The sequence below is a fragment of the Panthera leo genome, chromosome A3 (genome assembly GCF_018350215.1).
Source record: "Panthera leo isolate Ple1 chromosome A3, P.leo_Ple1_pat1.1, whole genome shotgun sequence".
NCBI classification, from domain to species: Eukaryota; Metazoa; Chordata; class Mammalia; order Carnivora; family Felidae; genus Panthera; species Panthera leo.
The window spans coordinates 107161624-107183303 of NC_056681.1; the positions used below are offsets into that span (position 1 = coordinate 107161624).

At 38.7% G+C, this 21680-nt stretch overlaps 1 protein-coding gene across 2 annotated transcripts in view; it reads left to right on the top strand.

Moving 5' to 3' along the window:
- The window catches only part of SLC8A1 (solute carrier family 8 member A1), a 326175-nt gene that overhangs the window by 246291 nt on the left and 58204 nt on the right, over positions 1–21680 (top strand). For both annotated transcript variants that reach the window (XM_042933176.1, XM_042933177.1), the window contains exons 3-5: positions 14214–14320; positions 17453–17473; positions 17907–17924. In XM_042933176.1, the coding sequence (XP_042789110.1) occupies positions 14214–14320; positions 17453–17473; positions 17907–17924 (146 nt within the window). The remainder of the gene's footprint in view (positions 1–14213; positions 14321–17452; positions 17474–17906; positions 17925–21680) is intronic.

Consider the following 21680-nt stretch of genomic DNA (forward strand, 5'->3'; position numbering starts at 1 on the left):
CGCAGAAAGCAGGGGGCATACTGAGACCCTTGATATTTTGCTGGTAATAATTTTTGATTCATAGTTTATATCACTTTTAATGTTTACCTGGTCGTGATTAGACACTCAGGAAGTATTTCACCATATAGAGGCACACTACCCAGAGCATTTATGGCTCCCTACATTGCTGCAAAGCTAATTCCTTCCAAAATTACTCTCTTTGAATTAGGAAATGGAGTCCCCATAAAATTGAATCATAATCAGGGTGCCTGGGTGGCTTAGTCAGTTAAGCATCCAAATCTTGATTTCAGGCTCAGGTCATGATCTCACAGTCCTAGGCTCGAGCCCCACGTTAGACTCCGCACTGAGCGTGGATTCTCCCTGTCCCTCTGCCCCACCCCTGCTTGTGCTTTCTCTCTAAAAATAAATTTTTAAAAATTGAATTATATTCCTTAAGTGGAAAAAAATTACACATAATTATGGACCATTCTCATCTCAGTCCAAGTAGATCTTCAGGTTCCTTATCTAGTGGCTAATAGGGATATTCCATGACTCTGGGGGAAGAAGGAAGGAAGCAGAGAAAAATGCAAAGATAGACAACTGCTAAACATGATGCCCAGGAGACTTGGGATACAAATAAGACTATGGGTTGGTTTTGATTTATTCTTTAGTGTTTCTGTGGATGTTTCAGACTGTTTTCATGTCAAAGACTCACTAGGTCACACTCTACACAGTCATCCTTACTACAGGAAGTCCATGTTTCCATTGGATGGGCCCTTTAATTTATAAAGCATTCATCAGGATGACAGACAATGATTTAAAAAGGCAGGAAGTTAACAAAACCAGTCGTTTCCTTTTGTTATCGGCATCAGTTTTTAGTTCATTAAAAAGAGAGGAGGGAAGGAAAGGTTTTCTACAAAGAGTGGTGAATTGGATTCCAGCAGCACGAGAGAAGAAAAACACTAGGATGATAGCAGAATAGATAAATACCAGATGTGGACTCAAACTCTGGAGATGAGTTTTAATCCTGACTCTGGCATCCTCTACTTTTGAGGTGCTGGCCAATGTCAGTGAGTCTCAGTTTGCTCACCTGTATAATGAGAGGTGAAGAGGGAGATTTCTGTGGTGGAGCATTGGGAGATTATGCTTCTAGACTGGAGGGTAGGGTGTTGGTGAAGGCAGGGACCGAATTTGAGTGGAAAATGACTAATACTATTCTGATGACAACGGGAGTGGGTGATCAGGAGAAGGCTATAACCATGAGTATTTGCAAGTGATTTAGCATGAGCAATTATTTGTTACGAAATGAACAGGAGCTTAGTGAGGTAGCCAGAATGGCCTTCTAGGGAAACAACATTGGCAGATGATTCCTGAAAAAATTTTCCAACAAGACTAGCCAGAAGATTAGTAATGACTGAGAAGAGAATTTCCCCTTTTAAAAATTGATGTATGAATTTTCTACATGGCAGAATCCAGACAAGAATTTCAAAAAGGGCCAATAGAAAACGGAGCTGAGGAAGGTTACCACCTGTGGTAGGAGTCCAGAGTGGGACCCAAGCATGTAAAGAAGATTACAAGGAAAATAAACATTCATCCTTAACAGAACTGATCCCAAGTAATGCATCCATAGGAAAACATAAAAAGTTCATAATATTTTTGGCTTGTTTTATTTATTTCCCCCTATAAAATATAGATCAGTCTAGACAGATAGGGACAGTAGAGAGAAAAACAATGGCCCACAATCCATTCATAAAGAGTTAATTACATTATTGTAAAGACATTTCATGGAATATGTTATGCCCATTCTAAAGAAAAGTTTTAAAAAATTTTATGCCATGGGAAATGTTCAAAATGTTGAACATTAAGTGAAAAATCATGATACCAATTTTTATTTACACACACACACACACACACTATATATATATATATATATATACATATATATACATATATATGTATATATATGTATACATATATATGTATATGTATATATATATATATATATATATATATATATAGTCCAAATTGTGTAGCTGTATATTTTAAAAGCTAAAAGTAAACATTTTTAAATGTTAAATGGTGATCTCTAGTGGTGAACTTATGGGTGATTTTCATTTTTCTTCATTTCTGCATTTGTCAAATTCTCAACAACGAGTAAGTATTACCTTGATGGGCAGGAAAAACAATTTAAGAGAAAGAACACAGAATAACTGAAAGTAATTCATATTATTTTAATTGTATTTAGTGGAAAAGAACCCATGAAATACAGACTAGCTGATATTTCACATGAAGATGGACAGAATTCTGTCCCGAATCAAGTTTTTTTTCTAGATTATCAGAGAAAGCAGAAGCTAAAGATAGACACTGAAAATCTGATTTAAAAGAAAAAGGGTTGTATTATTGATTTCTACTAACCTATCAGTTTTCTACTACTAACCCATCGATTTCTACTAAGTTTGATGTCAGTAAATAAGCCTTACTGAAATACTTTAGTTCCTAGTCTGTCTTCTCCTTGGTTTCCATAATAATAATTTTGACAACCATCATTTGTTGATTGCTTACTATTCTGTTTTTGTATATAATCCTCTCAACAACCTTATGACATAGATATAATTATTCCATTTTTATAGACAAGAAAACAAATATATAGATTAAGTCACTTGCAGGAGTTATAGACGGTTCATTCCCAAAAGTCCCAGTTCTTAACTTGACATAATATTGATCATGGTCATAATAGGAATAGCTAATATTCCTATTCCTATAATGCCTGTGTTAAGGCTCTGTGTTAAGCATTTTGTATGTATTATCACAATGACTGTTTGCAGCAATCAGAAGAGATAAATACCATCGTTATAACCACTTTCCAGAGCAGGCACTTGAAAGAATAAGTAACTCACACGGGTGCAGCTAATAAATGACAGAAGGAGAAGTTTGCAACCTGATTCCCTTTCCTAAGAAAGCATTTTAGAAGGTCATTTTTTTGCACCCCTATTGTGGAGTCACTCAGAGCCATGGTCACGGTCACAGTGTCCTGATTAGCCTTAATAATTATGTTATTTATGGAAATAAATGAACATTGAAATAGTTTAACAGACTTCCTGGAGAGCTTCTTACATGACACCTCCAGTAGAAACAAACCAGAGCCCCACCTGCATTTCTCACATTATACCCCATGGGGTGAGTAGTCAATAAATATTATTATTTATTGTTTTATTTTTTGTAAATCAATAAGCCCCCATTGTGAGATGCAAAACAAAAGTCCAAACATCTTTGTAGAATATGTAGTATGAACACATAAGGATTGATTGCTTAATCTAATGTAAAATAGCAATAAAATATTAGACATGCAATAGAAATGCAAAGTACAAAACTCAACAACAATTCACTCATTATTGATTATTGGCTCTGTTCAAGAAAATATCTGGCATCTTGTCTTTTAGAATATTTTGTATGAACGCATGCAGAGAGACTGATTTGCCATTGATTATTTTGTGGCCATGGAGAAAGGATGGGAAAGAAGAAAAAGAGAGAAAGCATGTAAATAAAAAAATGTAAGAAAGCCCAGCTTTATTTCATGATGTTCTATTTTTAAAGCTGGACTCTTTTGGATAGAGATGCTTTCAGCATACACTAGCTGCTGTTCTGTAACATTCTAGGAGTGAAATCCTTCCACTGTTTTCCAGGGAAACTCTACATTGAACAAAGAATCTTGACAGAGGAAGAAAGTCCAAAGGCAGAAATAATCTCTGGAGAGAGATTCAGTAATAACCCAGCAATGTTTGAAATGTCCAATATGAAGAGAGCTTTTGAAAAGGATGGGAACTCAAAAGTTTTGTTGCAATTCACCAGCATCAATTTCACTTAATTCCCAATTCTTATTAAGGGCAGTGGCCTTTTATAAAAAAAAAAAATTATAAATTGGGGACTTGACAGAAGTTTCAAAAATGGAACCAAAGATATTTATGTGTTATGTGTTATCCTTGATGCCACAAAGTATCGAACATTATCCTCAACTTTGAGGGATTTGTCAAAACAACATTTTCTACAGAATTTGGCCTTTCCCATTCCCTGTATGGAGTACGGCAAAGATCTCAGACTGTGGACGCTTAAGCTGTCCTGACAAGTTAAGGGAGCAGTTTCAAGATGCTGAGAACCCTCCACCATTTGGTTAAAAGTCTCTCTCTCATGGAACTTGCGCAACGCCAATAATTTTAAACGGTCTTTAAACATCTAGACAAAGATCTGTTTTCACGTATTTCAACATGATGTCCAATGCTTGATCCACTTTATTTTTCACTATACTGACCAATTGTCAGCATGTACATTTAGGTAACAAACCCAGGATCTTTATGACTTTACCCTCCTTAAGACTGAAGTTTATTGACTGTACAGCAAGGAGGCAATGGTAAGGTATAGATTTTATATATCACAAAATTATGATCACTTTAACACATTCATACCATTTTCTCTTCAAAACTTTACTCATGTGGTTTTCACACTAGCCTGCTATAATAGAATAGAACCCTGAGGGATACTAGAATTCTTAGCATATTATTTATTAGAGCAATAATTCTAGGGTCCCGGCAATGTTTCTTTCAAGTGGTCAACCAGCACAGGACAGGAAGGGAGCTCACAGGTTTTTCTTTAGAGACTAAAGCTGACCTTGCTGAAAGGAGAAAGATCAAAAATGAATTACATTTGTTCCTATTTTGCATTTGGAAAAAATAAATTAGTTGCCTTTCAGTTACAAAAGTAAGCAGAAAAAAATAAAATAGGGTAAGCCGCCATTGGAAAAACCCTGATCCAGTGCTCTGTAAAATTCTGTGGGTATCCCAAGAGAATAGCAGGATTTTAGCTGGCCCTGCCTCTTGCCTTGCTTGAAGCAATCATTTCAATTACCACTTGATAATGTGGAGATCAGGGCATGGATGACAAGCCTCCCGAAAAACTCCCTTCATTTAGCTACTTTAGCAACTCTCAACCTCAGAGTCTATTTAAGTGCCAGAATAGTACTATCCCTGTTTGTCAACCTCTCTTCAGAGCAGGAGCTCTGGAAAAGCATGATTTCAGTCCCCTCTGTGTAACTAGCTGATGTAAAAGGGGACCTAGCAGAGCTGGGACTGGGAAGCTGAACACTACTAGCCTTTATGCCACTTGCTTCTCTGATTTCGGGGTTCTGTACTAGGTAGGCCATTATATAGGATGTGATCCCAAGCTACACAGGAGAGTGAATTTGAGGGTATGGCCCATGACTCCATCAAATATTTCCTGACCCCCACCTCCACCATCTGCCAACTGCCTTTCTTTTTTTTTAAATTTTAACGTTTATTCATTATTGAGAGACAGAGAGTGAGCATGAGCAGGGGAGGGGCAGAGAGAGGAGGAGACACAGAATCTGAAGCAGGCTCCAGGCTCTGAGCTGTCAGCACAAAGCCCGACTTGGGGCTAGAACTCACAAACCACGAGATCATGACCTGAGCTGAAGTCAGACGCTTAAGTGACTGAGCCACCTAGGCACCCCGCCAACTGCCCCTTTTGAGGTGACTGGGTAAACAGGCAAGTAAGAACTACAGAGTAAGCCACTCCTTTTCAACTAATAATAACAACTGTTCATAACATTTTAGAGTACTTTGCAAAATTATTTTGCATGCATTGTGTTATTTCATCTTTGTGACTACCTGTGAAGTTGTATCATCTACAGTTGATGAATGATGACACCCCCTATTTGATCATCACGACACTGTGAACATCAGTCACTGTGCAGTGAGCTTTATTATCCCCATTTGATAGACGGTAACATTGATGTTTAGAAGGATGCCAGAACTGGTCCAAATACCTTGGCTAGAAAGTGGCTGAATCAAGATACTAATGAACTTGTGTAATCCGCATCCCAGTTTGATGCTCTCGACCTGTCAACAAAGGAAACAACAGATTGAGTCATGGCCTGGCCCCTCCTTTATGACCCATCTTAGCATGGAAACTTGAGCAAAATCCCAAGTAGATCTATACCCAGAGTTTCTCCTAATCTAAAGATGATGGGAAAACATTATTAGAAATAATATGAATAGCAGTGTGTTTTATCCTATTTGGAATGTTAATTAGGGGAGTGGATTTGGGTCACTTATGGAAAATGTGGAGAATATATGCGTGAGTCTTCTCTGACTGCCCCTTTCTCTCTGTTACTCCAAATCCCCAACTAACTCATCAAATCAATTTTTGAAGGAAAAAAACAAACAAACAAAGCTTAAAATGGGCCAGGAATTTAAACCAAGCATACAAAGGCAATCCATAGCAAGCTCATCTTTCCTTGTAGGCAGAGAGAAATCAATGTCAACAACGGTGCTGGATAATGCCCGAGGTGATACGTAGAGAGCTGTGGACTCAGCAAGGGGCAGCAGCATGACCTATGATTACAGTCCTTTCCTTTTCTTTTTAAATAAATGCCATGAGGGAAATGCCACTTCTGACATTTCATAATACTTTGTACTTTGGGGAAGAGAAACCAGCCAAGGAAGCTAGGCCTGAGGTAAGAGCCACCAGAAATGCTTAGCATGTCAAAGTACAACATCAATAACCCTTGATCCTGGAGGGAAGGATTCTGTGGGGAAACCTGGGGAAAGGGATGGATTGAGGGCCCATGGTGCTGACGGACTGAGCAATGGTGCTTAGCTTTGGGGCACATGGCCCTCCCTGTCTCTGGCATACAGCACTCTAATTTTCTGTTTAGCAGGACCAGCGAAATTTGAAACTCCGTACCAGAAAGCCTCAACATCCTCACAGCATTTTCTCACCCAAGACACAGTTCTTTCTAAAGACTAGGATTTATCCTGAAGCTTGCTTTGAAAAAATAATAACAGCTTTATGAAGACACAATTCACATGTCATACATTCACTTATTTAAAATATGTGATTCAATGAGGTTTAGTGTATTTTTGGAATTGTGTAACCATTGCTACAATCAATTGTAGAACATTTTTATCACCCCCAAATGAAAACCCATTCCCATGAATAGTCACCATCCAATTACTGACAACCCCCTCCCCCCCGCCAAACCTCAGCCCTAGGCAGCCACTAATCTACTTTCTGCCCCTATGGGTTTGCCTATTCTGGACTTTTCATATAAATGAATCATACCATATATGAACTTCTGTGTCTGGCTTCTTTCATTCAGCATAATGTTTCCATGGTTCATCCATTGTTGAAGTGTAGGGGAGGAAAGATAATTTTTCCTCTACCTTTTAGGGTTCTTGGCTGAGACCATGGACTAAAAGAAAGATAAATAAGAGAAATAAAACTTACTAACATGTATACTTCATGTCTACATGAGAGACACCCAGGGAAAAATTAGTTATTCCCTAAGGTAGCTTAAATGCACGCTTAAATACCATCTTAGTAGGGGAAGAGGTGGGGAATGTAGGCCTCTGAGAAGAAAGCAGATGATTTTTAGGAAAGATGATTAGACCCTTAGAAGAACAGATGGGAAGTATGACAGTTTGTGACAAAGTTTGTCAGGATGTGACATCCACTTGTACTCTCGTCTCCTGTGGTAATGGCTGATGACACTCGCAGGGAGGGAATCTGTGACAGTCAAGCTCCTTTTAGAGTATCTGTCTTTAGGCAGATGGCGGGGGGCCGGGGGGCAGGGGGTGCGGTTCAGAGAAAGGCTGTCCCTGCATTTGCTGTTTTTCGAGTGCCTATAACTCAAAATTATCAGCATACCAACGTGACATGTTCTGCCATCCCTCAGTTAGTGTGTGTCAGAATTTCATTTCTTTTTCTTGTTGAGTAATACTCCATTGTGTAGACAGACCACATTATGTTTATTCGCTCATTAGTTGATGGATAGTTAGGTTGTTTCCACCTTGGGGCTTTCATGAATAATCTTGCTATGAAGACCTACAAGTGGAATCGCTAGGTCATACGGTCACTCTGTTTTTTAATTTTGGAGATATTGCTAGGTCTTTTCTGCAGCATTTTGCATTCCTGCCAGCAGCGTAAGAGAGTTCTAACCCCTCTACATTCTCTACAACACTTGTCATTATCTGTGTGTTTGCTTCTAGCCATCTTAGTGGGTTTGAATTGGTAGCCCATTGCTGTTTTCATTGGCATTTCCCCCACTAACTAATGATGTTGAGCATCTCTTCACATACTTATTGTGCATTTGTTGATCTTCTTTGGAGAAGTGTCTATTCAGGTCCTTTGCCCATTTTCCAGCTGGCTTGTCCTTTTGAGTAATAGTCTATAACAAAGCTTTTAACACTAAATTTCAAATTTGCCTCACCTGATGACATCACGCTGTGGTGGGAGAAGTTGCCAGATGTTTTCCCTTCAGATGTAATCAATCCTGGGTCACTTCTTTCTTGAGTCTAAGTATGGTAGCCCTAATGTGGAAAGTTTTCAGTTCCACCAACATGCCTTTCACTGACATGGCTCAGAAGCTGAGAGTGGGGATATGAGGCATTACTATCTTCTGTGGCAACTGAAATCCTTATTTTTCCTACTCTCCCAGTAGAACTTCCATTGTGTAAAAGCCTATCACCAGAGTTCCTATCACTTGGTTGGGAAGGAAATAACTCTGTATGAGTGTAAACCCTGCTGCCTGAATGCTCAAGGTGTTTTCTCACCTATACTATTAGGGTGGCCTGAGGAGACCAGCATTTCCTCAGAGGAGAAAAGAGCAATTTAAATAGTCTATATAATCCACTTTAGTGAAGGACAAAGCAAAATGTTTCTCCCATGTTTCAGTCTAGATTGCTAATTAGACCTGCAATTTAGTTTTGACTCTGACCTTCTCACAATTCTATCTATTCTCTATTTAATACATTCTTTTAAACATCAGGCATACAGTCTTGCTCCCCATTAGCCAGTTGTCAGCCCCTACTGCATATTGGAATCACCCGGAAAACTTTTAAAAACTGTATTCTTGCTGGGGCCCCACAACCAGAGTGTTTGACTTCACTGCTTTCGAGTGAGCCGAGCCCCCCACTTAAAGTTTGCAAAGCTCCACATGTGATTCTAATATGCAGACAGAACCGAAACACAAGCCCAGCTATTACCAGCCTCTTAATTTGTCATCTGACTTAATAAAAGAACGCATTGTCCTCTCTAGATCCGTGATTCTCAAACTTTAACATGCATAGTGTCATCTGGGTATCTTGTTAATACACAGATCTGATTTGGTGGGCCCGGGGGGTAGGCCTGAGATTCTGAAGTTCTAACAAGCCCCCCACCTCTCCCTATGAGGCTGAGGCTACTGAGCCGTGGCTCAAAGTTCTCAGAATTGGTGAGTCCCTACCTATTCATGGCACTTTTCGATTACTTCTAATAGGACCTCTATCTCCTCAGGGATTCCACTTTTTAGAACAGCCATCATAAAATATATGTGCTGCTCTCCTTTTAAAAATAGAATTGAAATTCTACTATTGCTAATCTAGGCAATCCTTAACAAAAAGATAAAACAATAAACCTCTATATTAATTTATAATAATGATCCAGATCCTTTAAAGTGGTCATAAAAATACTGCACAGCTGAATGAATAAGGAACTTTGTGCGTCATACAATTGAAGGTATTGGTCTTTGAAGCCAGTCATAGGAGTCTCACTTTGTGACCTTGGAAGTTTCTTCTCTGAGTCATTGTTTCCTCTGTGAATGTTAAGCAGCAGAAGTTACTTCTAGGGCTGTTATGAAGACAGGTGAATTAAGAAATGTAAAGTGCTCATAGGTTCATTGACTTCTCAGTAGGCCTAAAGAGAGTTTAGGGTTTTTTTAAAATAAATGTTAAAATAGCCATTGCAGTATCCAAATATGTGAAATACTCACTAAAATCTTTTACATGGGGATTTAAAAGTAGAGTCTCTTCTCTTACCTCCCAAACTCATCTTTTTCTCACTTCTCTTAACATCAAGAACAGTCTTGAGAAAAACCACAGAAGGGCAAATTGAGGTTGACATAGAAAAAGAGGCCCTGATGCTACTTTGACTTACTGATGAGATATCAGAATATATTTTACAGAGATTTATTTTTTTTAACCTCTGCTACGAAAGTCACCTCTTTCTTTCCTTTCCCACCATCTGCCTGAGTCACCACCAGATATACAAACTCCTTGGTCGAATGTTATAAGGTGTTTGGGTCTTTTGAGACCCATCAGATACCAGAGAGACTGAGAAGTCAAAATAGTTGTTGGTTTATTATCAGAGAAAAAGCACTACAAAGAAATCAAAAGGAATGGCCTGTATTTTTCCACTAAACAAATTGATCTTCCTTAAAATCTTTTCCCCCCTAGAAATGGAACCAAGGTGTATTACTATAAAAATTTTGGCCATATTGAGAAATCATCTAATGTTATCATAAGGTTTGTAACTACTTTGCTAGTTTCCAGAAAACATATTTTTTATAGTACACTCAACAACTTTAGAGAGATGTTTTAAAAAAATCAAGTGAAAAGTTCTCATTACCTTCTTCATAATTATGGTAGATGAAAATTGCACGATATCAGCTTTTCTATTTGTTCCTTATCAGGGCAATCAGAGTACAAGAGTTGTCGTTGGTTGAAGGGCTATGTCTACCTGAGTCTTCCAGTCTTGTTTTGGTTAACCTTTCAGTCTAAAGAAATAAAACTTGACTGCTACCTGTCGGTAAAGAGAACAAAAGGACAGCCAACACGAATCTGTGTTCTCAGGGAGAGGGAGTCCTGTTATAAAGCAAAAGCCCTTTGAATATGGGATTGGTGTGGCAATGGGGGGTGGGGGTGAGGTGCAAATGGGAGGGCCTTTAATCTTTTCAGTCCTTGAGATTCTATATCCACTGCAAAATTATGAGGAACAGAGGTGTGCTTCTGCTGATTATCAAACTAGAATAACTGGAGTCCTTACCAAATCCACCCCATCTCATGTAACTTCCCCTGTGATGGAAGAAGTGGCATTAGGCTCTGAAAAGTGAGCAAAGGACAGCCTAAGGATAAGTTCCCTTAAAAATTACATTGGTTAGGGGGTGCCTGGGTGGCTCAATCGGTTAAGCTTCTGGCTCTTGATTTCAGCTCAGGTCATGATCTCATGGTCCTGGGATCGAGCCCCCAAGTCAGACTCTGGGCTGGGCTCTGCGCTGAGTATGAAGCCTGGTTAAGATTCTCCCTCTCCTTCTGCCCCTCCTCTGCTCGTGCTCGCTCTCTCTTTCTCTCTCAAATTACGTTAGTCATTTTCACCTTTGCTACCTTTGCTAGGGGGAGAAGTGAAAGGTGAACATTAGCAATCTCTTCTGATTTTTGCCTCTCTTGATTTCAAGGGCTAATTCATAAGGATTAACTTTATCCTGCCTCTTTAAATGGACTGAAATGTCCTTCAATAATCAAGTTGCCTATTAATAGTTTTACTATGCAAGAGCACCAAAATCAATTTATAATTTAATGGTTCCTCCTATCAGGGATACTATTGATGGTATTATTAATGATTTTGAAATAATATGCCATTATGCAAATCCCATCTATTTTAGGTGTCTTTGCCAGGCACCTACAGAGGTACTGTTTTCTTTTTCTTCATCTTTGATTTTCCAGTCTTACAAGTTATCAAATCCTGAAACATTTTCTAAGGATTATGGACCTAGTAAATATTGATAATCTAAAGGTAAATTTTCAGTGCTTATTTTATTATACAAATTGTGTGGGATTTTATATTTCTCATACTCCAGAGTATAGAAAATAAAGCTGCTACAACAATAGAGGATTAAATTCACAAAGGATATGAAACAATGTTATTTGGTTACTACCATTCATTTGTGAATGAGTGATCATGTTGCTTTTGGGGAAGAAAACCGGTAGTTTTTTCTTAACAGACTTACCCAGTTAGCCAGGCTACTCCAGTCGTCTGTATGGTGCTCTATTTATGCAAATCAAAAAAACGTGGGATTACACATAGGATGGGTTGGGACTGCAAGATGCAGAAAGACAAGTCAAATGTTTTTAGGTAATATAAGCAAGAGCATTACAACATGACATTCAGCTTAATGTAGCTGAACTACATTAAGCTACATTCATTCAACTTCATGAAGTTGCCTTGATAAGGCATGTTAGACCATCAAGTCCAGAAGATGGTGGCAGGGCCCTTCTAATGCCCATCGGCACTTTGCCACACTTGGTCTTATGGGTGATTTCTTTAGTGGAATTGTACAACTGTAGTTTATGACTATAAGGCAGGAAGATGGAAATTAATACCCCAAATGCATAAATTCAATGACAAAGAGGATAGACATTTGGCAGGTTTTGCAAAATAAACTTGATTTCACTGATAACATCAAATTCAGTTCTGAAATAAAGAGTTCATGTATCATCATGGCTTACATCTCTTGTGCTCTCTCTAATAATTTTTAACTTTTGGAGATTGAGGAATGATCAGATATCTTAATATAGTCAGGACAGGCTGATTTTATTATATATTTACACACTCTCTCACTCTCTCTCTCTGTCTCTCTCTCTAAGTAAATGGGTCACTTCCAGAAAACAATTCTAGAAGTTAGACAGGAACTGTTCACTGTATACATGTAGTTGGACTTCATCACATTGTTGGTAGTTTTGTAAATACCTAACTACTCTTTAAAAATGATTTAAAAATAAAAAATAAATAAAAATAAAAATAATTATTGTTTTAGTCATTTACAGATGTTCATCTGGCCTTAGTATTTCAGTCTTTGAGAACACAGCTGAAATAGAAAAGGCCCTGTTATGAACCCCAATTCCTCAGTAATGAGAAATTAGATATGAGCATCATTCAGGGATATTCTTTAGCTGAGGAGCAGAAAGCCGGTTATGGGGCTCCAAAGGACCAGACGCAATCATTTGATCTCATTTCCACAATGTTAACCCCAGAAAGTAAGACTAAAGCATTTAGCATTAGGAACTAGGATTTTCAGAAAATTAAAAGCAACTTCTACCTTTATTTAATACTAGGAAAGAACACTGAAGCTCGTTGTCATACATAGGTCTAAATGAAACTTGATGGCTTTGATCAATAACTAGAAGAAAAAAAAAGATTATAAACAAAATTTGTTCCAGAAGATCTAGAAAACTCAACTCAAACTAAATAACGTCCATGACATTAAAACTGTGTCTATGTAAATTCATTGTTTCAAAAACTTCAGTAAGAAATGTTCTTGGCCAATGTTACTGAAAAAATTTTTTTTTCAAGGACAAACAAGTGTTTAGGGGGCTCTGAGTAAGTTGCAATATAGGAAGTGATTAAGCCCTTATTAATTAGAAGGTAACATTAGATTTCTTTTCACAGTCATCAGGCTTATGGGAAATTGACATTTGCATAATATTTGTATTTGTCCTACTGTCTGTCAGTCACTCTCAACCAGAGGACCCTAAGACTAGAAGTGCTAATGGATGGATTACAGGAAGAATTCTTAACTAAATGCCTTGGTGTATTGCTAGAGTTGGAAATAGTATAAATGGTATATTTTGTAAGAGTTGAAATTCAACTTTGGAGGGATGAAAATAACTATAACATCATGGTTCCCCATCCCCCACCTTCCAAAACAGCTTATTGGGAGGCCTCAGCTTTCTTCTTCAGAAAGACAAATAAAACATGAACACCTTCCCCTTGAGATCTAGGTAGAAAATCTGACTAACTTGAATAAGAGTCTGATTCTAGGACATTGGGTGGGGTAACATAAAAGTGTTTGATTTTATTTTGTGATGGTCTTATACATTTATTACTTTAATAAAACTTTATGATAAAAATATTATGTTTGGAAATACAGTAAAACAGAATGAAGGTAAAAAAATTAAAAAATGACCCATAAGCCAGTCACTCACAGATAACCTCTGTTGATATTTTGATGTGATTTACCTATTTGTTCTAAAGGATTGATTTCCGGGGCACAGCTCAGACAATCCTGTGATTAAGGCATTTACTAAGTAAATATTTATTTTCTTATTATTGTGATCTGTGTTCTTCTGCTTTTCCTCCTCATGATGATGATAAACCTATTAGTCCTGAGTGCTACGTGTTTCCTAAAATCATTCCATGGCCTTGGGCAGGGGAGCTATGCATTGGGTGACCTCTATAATCTTACAGACCTACCCCACACCCATTCTGGAAGAACAAAGTCACAGTACGGAAGGTTCTCTGGAAGTACAGAAGTTTGTCGAAGTGCAGCTCGTTAACCTTGCTTTCCTCTTCTCTATGTTCCTTCTCTTCTCTTTCCCTTGTTCGTCAATTTCTACTCTTCTCTGTTTCAGCAAAACAATATCAGTCAAGGTAATTGATGATGAGGAGTATGAGAAAAACAAGACCTTCTTCCTTGAGATTGGAGAGCCCCGCCTGGTGGAGATGAGTGAGAAGAAAGGTGGGGGAGCTGCTCCAGGGCTGAGCCCAACAGCTTCTTGCTGGCCTGTGCCACCCCTGGATGCCTGCACTCTTCAGACGTGACTCACAACACACACATCCCTCCACCTATGTAACAGGGCATAGATCTCACCCCCGGGGGCCACAGCGGTCCCAACCTGTAGCTCCATCAGCCAATTCTGGCCACTCTGCACGCTGCAGGGCTGAGAAACGAATGTTCAGTGCAGTCAATCAGGCCTCCATTTCTGGGAAAGATGGTGCTAATGTTTGCCAGGCCAAAATGAAGCCAACTTTCTGATCTCTCTTCCTAAGTTGGGGTACTTCCTGACAGCTAAGTGAAGCAGGAAGAAATGGTGTAAGTGGTAAATTGGAAGAAAACGTCACCGGGGCCAGCTGGGAGTAGCCGTGATGCCCTTTTACATACTTCTGGAGGTCCATGTGTTGCCAGTTCAACCTTCATAACATCACAGTAACATGCAGCTTGGTGAACACCTAGCATGAGCGTGTGACGCCAACCATTTGTTTTGCCTTTGTCTTGTGTTCCCACAGGAAGATCATTACCATTAGAATATTTGACCGTGAGGAATATGAGAAAGAGTGCAGTTTCTCCCTTGTGCTTGAGGAACCAAAATGGATAAGAAGAGGAATGACAGGTGTGAGAGTATACAAAGACATACCAGCGAGAAATTGTACTCTTCTCTCTCCGTGTCTCCTACTCTCACACTTAACTCTCTCCTCTTCCTCGGCTCCAAGTACTATCCTTTATTTCCTTGGAAGCTTTAGCAATTTCATCCCCTTCCCTCATTCACAAGTGCACCAAGAAATGCCCCCTCTCTTCAGGAAACGCCCACTAACCTGGATTGAAACGCAGACTTAAGAAATACCGTAAGAGATTTCTGTAAATCAGAAGTGATGATCTAAAAGCATGATTTCTGTGTTCAGTTATTCACTATTCAGGGATTGTTCTAAAATGTGCTTCTGACTACCAAATCTCCCCTTGAACATTAGTCATAAAAACTTAGTGATAATGCATATTAGTAATGACTAATAAGTAATGACTTATAACTAATGCCATTAGTCTAATGGCAACTAATAGGAACTTTTGAGATAATTCAGTAATTAGGCTGCTTTTGACAACCCAGTTTTCAAAAAAATAGATATTTAATAAGAGCAAAGACCCTTAAAGAATACTGTTGTACGCATTGTAGCATCCATTTGGCCTAAGATTTTTCATTTCATCAAATATGACATTTCCAAGGGACAAGAGGTAGACACGAATTTAGGCCTTGCTTAAGGCCTAGCCAGCCTTATGCTCCAAAATGTTTTGATCCTTATAGAATTGACAGTTTTCTAATATATATAGTAAAAAGGAAAAATAAATAGCAGTATCCTTAAAGCTAGATTTTTTTTTTAGTTGATTTGTACTTACATATTTTTAGAAAATATTTGAACAAAGAAGCCAATTTCTTTGTGCTCTTTGATTTTATATCTATTTCCACGGCCTAGTTTTCAAAAGGAAGGACAGGAATTTTATACCACCCTTAAAGATAATATTTTGTTCTGAATTATTACAAGGGCTTCATATAATTATCCTCTACTAGTGGCCATTTTAAAGGGATTACGTAAAATGAGCATTCTACACATTAATAGCTCTTACTCACTGCATACAAACATGCATGCAGTAGCATAGGAGATGATTAGACCACTTGGTAAGAAATTTATACTTTTACATGTAAGAAAAAAAAATCAAATATAGTCTATTCCTATATAGACTCAACATTTGGGGGAATTTGATCTCACATTTGTAAGAACTCACAGACTTCAGAGTCCATCAGAAAAAAAAAAAAAGTATATGTCCTGACTTAATCATGTCCCAAAGGAATATTTTGGGGACTCATTTTAATGCGGTCTATTTAATATGCTCCATAGGCAGTAGGCAGAAGGAAAAGACACTTTAGAAAACTGAGCTGATTTCTTACAAAGATGGGATCAAAAATGCCTCATTAACATACGGGAAAAAAGCACTTACTTCTAAATGTATTCCTCCAAAACACTGTCTTTTATCTAAAGGAAGAGCATCTTAGATACAGCTCTTTCAATTGCCATTTTAGTAAAATATGCCCTCATGTGAAAGCAAATTAAAATTCCTTGATAGCACTATCTGGTTTCGCACCCTTCCAAGTGGATTCTTGTCACTATAAGTGAAATTACTGACTTGTTTTAGAAAGTATCCTCTAATGCCACTACCATTAGCAGGAAAACAGGGCTGAAAACAATTGTAGCATTCTCCTCCACAACTCCCGAAGTAATTGGTATATGTTTAGCTAGGTAGCTTTCACCAAAATGAAGCGCCACTGTATAGTCTGGGTTTAAAGCACATAACCTGGAAGATAAATCACGGATGTCCCACCCCACCCCACCTCCACCTGCCTTGTCGGTTTCCATGAAGTTACAGGTCCACAAGAAGTAGTGTGATCGTGCACTTATAATATGCAGAAGTCATAGATTAGGACACACACATAAGTGCTAATTCCTGGGACTCAAGTTTTGAAGGTTTAAAAAACATAAGCATCCCTTGATGGCCAGTGAATACCAAATAAGTAGAACCTCCAGAGAGGGCTTTACCTTGTGCCAAAGTCTCCGTCAGGCAGGGCAGCCAAAATAGAATTTCCTGAGATGTTCTATCTATTGTCGTTGAACGACAGGTATCATACCTGAGATCCTGGATGATTTAAGGCTCCCGTATGTTGAGTTCAGTAACTCTCTGGCAATATGTAATGAGGAAGACTCAGTCAAATAAAGTTAAGATTAACTCCGTAAAATATTTCTACTGTGTGTGGTAAACTGGATACGTATAGTATATGTAAACATATACAGTAGAAATGTTTTATGAAGTCCCCAGGTGAACTGTACACATATATAATCAACCACACACATTTGCAAAAATTAGCGTTGGGATTGTTTATTTGAAAATATTCCCAATGCCACATTTCCTTGGGGTGCACTCATGTTAGCAGTGGCCCCCTACCACTGAATCAAATCTGCCTGGATTTCTTTCTGCTGATATTCCTCTTACTTTCATTATTCATCTGGTCTCTTATTCTGTGTTTGTCTTTGTCTGTTTCTTTCACAGCCCTGTTACTGAATGAGCTTGGTAAGCATTTCATTTCTTGCATTTCCTTTCCATTTTTCTAAGTTATTTTCCATGAATGTCAGGTGATACAGTACCTTTCTGACTCTTCTTTTATTTCTGTTGATTTACTAGCCATATTGTTGTGTAGGACCGCTGGCCTCATTTTTGTGTAGTTCAGTTTATATTCCATTTTTAGTTCAGTGCAGTCTTTTTAAAAACCAGCGGTTGCTTAGGTATGCACAAGAATTAAATTTGTGCACTAAGCCCCATAATCTTAAAAGAATGAGTAGCGATTAAATCATGTGCAGATGTTTTCAGTTTTTTCTTAACTGTGAATATAATTTGGCAAGTTTCTGTATCTTAGATGGGTGGTCAGGCAGCCAATGTCACTGGTATTTGTTATTTAGATTGTAAGTTAAATAAATTGTAACATTTGTTCTTTTTTCTTTTTTAGGTGGCTTCACAATAACAGGTATGAATTTTTAAAGCTAATGACGTCAATTTTTTTTTTTTTTTGCTGTTTTCACCATGTGTTGTTTACATTTTTAAAAATCACTTCTCATTTTTATTTGCTTTTATGAAGGAAAATACCTGTACGGTAAGACAGTTTTTTTTTTTAATGTTCTTCATTTTCCCCCAAATGCCCTTAAAAATCAAACCAAAACCACATTTTAGGTAACCTGCGTTAACATTTAGCCGTGGCACATGGTGTGCTCTTGTTGACTTTACACATTTAACGTTTTACACATTAACAACGTGTGTGTTGTGTTTCTGTATATGCACATTTGTATGGAGAACCTGTAATTGTTCACATTTTGATACTGGTCGATTTATAAATGTTCACGTAGCACTGATGATGTGCTGTGTACCCCTGCCAGATGCTCCAGAGTGCCAGAATAAATAAGACAATTGCTGGCCTTAAGGAAACAGAGGAATTGACATCTAGGACCGCTCCATGGCCCAAGTTCAGGCCCCTACTAATACATGATGCCCGGTTAGCAGAGGAGAGAGCAGTCCTTTCCCCTCACCCCACAGCACCATTCTGAGCCCCTGTTTGGGGACTTCAGTTTGAGCTTTATAATCATGGCCTCTTCGGGTGCATTACAGAGTGTTCTATAAAAACCCAAACTGCGAGTCAAAAAGTTTAAAACTCTCAAATTCATACTGGTGTCCAGCCTGTGTTGATTACATTAAACTATTCCAAACACTCTAAAGCTATTTTCTTGTGTACAGAAGGAAGATGTTTCCTTACGGCACCCTCCCTTTTGACCCTAAGCATTTTCTCACTTTTTCAGAATCATCTATGCAGATTTAGAGAGGGACAGAAATAATAAATGGTAGGTCTGATCTGTGTGAAGGTGCAGGTTGAAGATGTCTCTAAAGGCATCCTAATGGCCATGGCATTTTCAATATGTTGTGCAGATACCAACAGTGCATTCTTTTTTTCCTGAAATCAGCTGAACCAAAATATTTAAGGGGGGAAATATTTCCAAAAATTTCCATTTTGCAAATGCTATGGTGGGGGAGTTGGGAATTAATTAAACCACTGTTCATATAAACTCATGATCAGGTCGTTCCAATATGATTCTGTCCAAAGTGGAACTTTCTGAATGCGAGCAATTTCACAGGGGGTCTTTGCTCTCCGCTTCTCCTCCCCGGACACGGCATTTAATGATGAAATAATCCATAGACTCTCAGAGACACAGACATTGAAAAGGATAAAAATGCTAAAACAGGGCAAGTCCTCACAGAGGGTTTTTAAAATCTGAACCATGTGAAGCTCCCCCCACCCGCCCCGTCAAGTCTCCCCAGTTGTGCACTGCTGAAGATGCTGGTTTTGAATGCAAGCATGGGAATTTGCATTTAGTTTTAAAACTTTTATCTTATTTTTCTCATCCCATGTTTGAACTCACTGAAGTCTTCTTGGAAATACTCTGCTCCTGGCACCCAATAAGGTGGTTGTCCTTGTGAGATGTGAGGGAGGTGGAAATTGGGCAAGGTAGCCTTCATGGATTCTGAAATAATTAGAAATTAAAAAGTCAACCATTGGAGAAATATTGTAGGGTCTAGCAGCACCTTAAGTCCTGTGCAGCCTGATAATGAGATCTTCACTAGAAAATCACTGGCTACATGTTGCCTTGTTAAAATACATTGATGTATTTAGCTATTTTCCTATTTTCCTGCTCATTGACTATGTCAGGATTTTGCTTTTCGGGCCTTCCTTTTGTGTCACTTGAAGCACCCTCCCTTTTAAATATCTAGGTAATAACAGGATCCTAGTTTTCTTTCCCCAGAAATTGTTCATATCATGTTCTAGAATATCCGTCCAGCAATGCCCAACATTCCCTGCCTTGGACACATCTTGCGTTCAAGAGAACAGAATCACTTCTTCCAAAGATTTCTATCATTTCATGTACTTACTTCATTAAATCTTTCTTAAGGCTTTAATTTGAACTAGAGATTTTATGTTCTTGCCCCCCTCTTCCCAACACTTGAAATTGATACAGTTAGAACAAGAGAATGTTCCAAAACTCTCTGGGAATCTCCACATTGGCAGGCCCCTCTCACTTTAGATGACCCTTCTTCTCCTGAGCTGGGTCAGAATACCTGGGATCCACACGCTATAGATGCCCTGGGGAAGGTTCTAAAATTTAGGTCTACACAGTGAAAAGCAGCTTTAAGCCTAAAGAACTTTCCTTTGAAGTCACTTTGAGGCTTTGAAGTCAAGGCTTTGAGATGCAAGGGCAGTAGAGAAGAATTAATCTAGCCCTTGGCCTCCGCCGGCAGCTTTTCTGTAGTCTTGTGCAGCTGAGTGTGAAAATCTAAATCTGAAGCAGAATATATGGAAATTGAAAAAAGTCATTTGGTCCACAGCCCAATATATTTCAGAGATTTCATTAGTGGTGGACATTAAGTGCTGGAGGTGATTTTGGAATTTGCAAATCTTTATGTGTTGCTCCTAGACCTTGCCTCATTGAAAGGCCCTTGTTGGGACCTATGATCTCATTCTCCCTTGACCTTTATGGCATAAAACATGATAACCTCCTATACATTATAGCTCATTAGAGTTTGTAATTTGGTATACCATTTAATCTTCAACCTTATGAAGATATTATTGTTCTCACCTATATGAAGGAAACGAAGGTTGAAAGAGATTAATCAACTGATTAATCAATCTACCCCAAATCACCCATCTGGATTCAGAGCCTGGCCCTCTAATGATGGGTGTTCTAACCCTAGCACCTTCATTTCCTCCCTTTCAACCTCTTCTTTCCTACCTTCATCTTAACCCCTTTGCAATCCAAAGCCCAGCCATGTCTCATAAATGCCATCAGTGTGACTTCCAGTCAAATGAGCAATGAGGGGGGACTCATTGCGTGTGCATCACACTGCTTGTGATGTGAAACTAGAGCACATTAATTTGGATTGTTTAAAAAAAATTAAGTATTCTGGTTCAATTTGGAGAAGAGAGAGGCATGTGCGATTCCCTAAACAGGCAGCCATAGAGTTGTATATTAAAAGTCAATATACTTCTCTCAAAGTTGCTCTCCCAGTTAGATGATTCTCATAATACAGTAGACTTAACAAGGTACGTGGCTTTTTAAGAAAGCCAAAGTATGAAAATTCTGACATTGTAACACACTTCAATCACTGCAGTACCTAGGGTAGAGGAACCAACCCCCTTCAATTTTAGCTTCCTTTACAGTTGAGGAAACTGAGTCTCAGAGAAGAGAATGCTTTGCCCAAACTTAGATGGCAAGCATTTTGGCAAAAGTTGGCACCAACTCGATTTCATCAATTCTCAGATCAGTTCTAGGTAGCTCTTGGTAGAAGTCAACGGCAGGTGGATTTGGCAGTCGATTGAGCCAGAAGCCAGAGTTTAACGAAAACTCTAGGCCCAAATAACCCAAGAGTTACTGTGATGATGGTGTACCCTTGCAAAGCCTGCCAGTGGGTAAAACATTCTCCTATTCAGACTGCCCAGGAAATAAATAAGCATGTTCCCAGATGCTATGTCACTAGACCCTCAAACAAACCTATGCTGTGGATGGAGCAGGTACTATTATCCCCATTTACATGCGGGGAAACTGGGAAATAACCTGCTCGAGGTTATTGGCTATGTCATTGGCACCAGTAGGCTTCAAAACCAGGTTACCTGTCATCACACCAAGTGCTTTCCGTTGTTTTGTGAGGCCTCTGGAAGCAGTCACTTGAAGGGCATGGACAC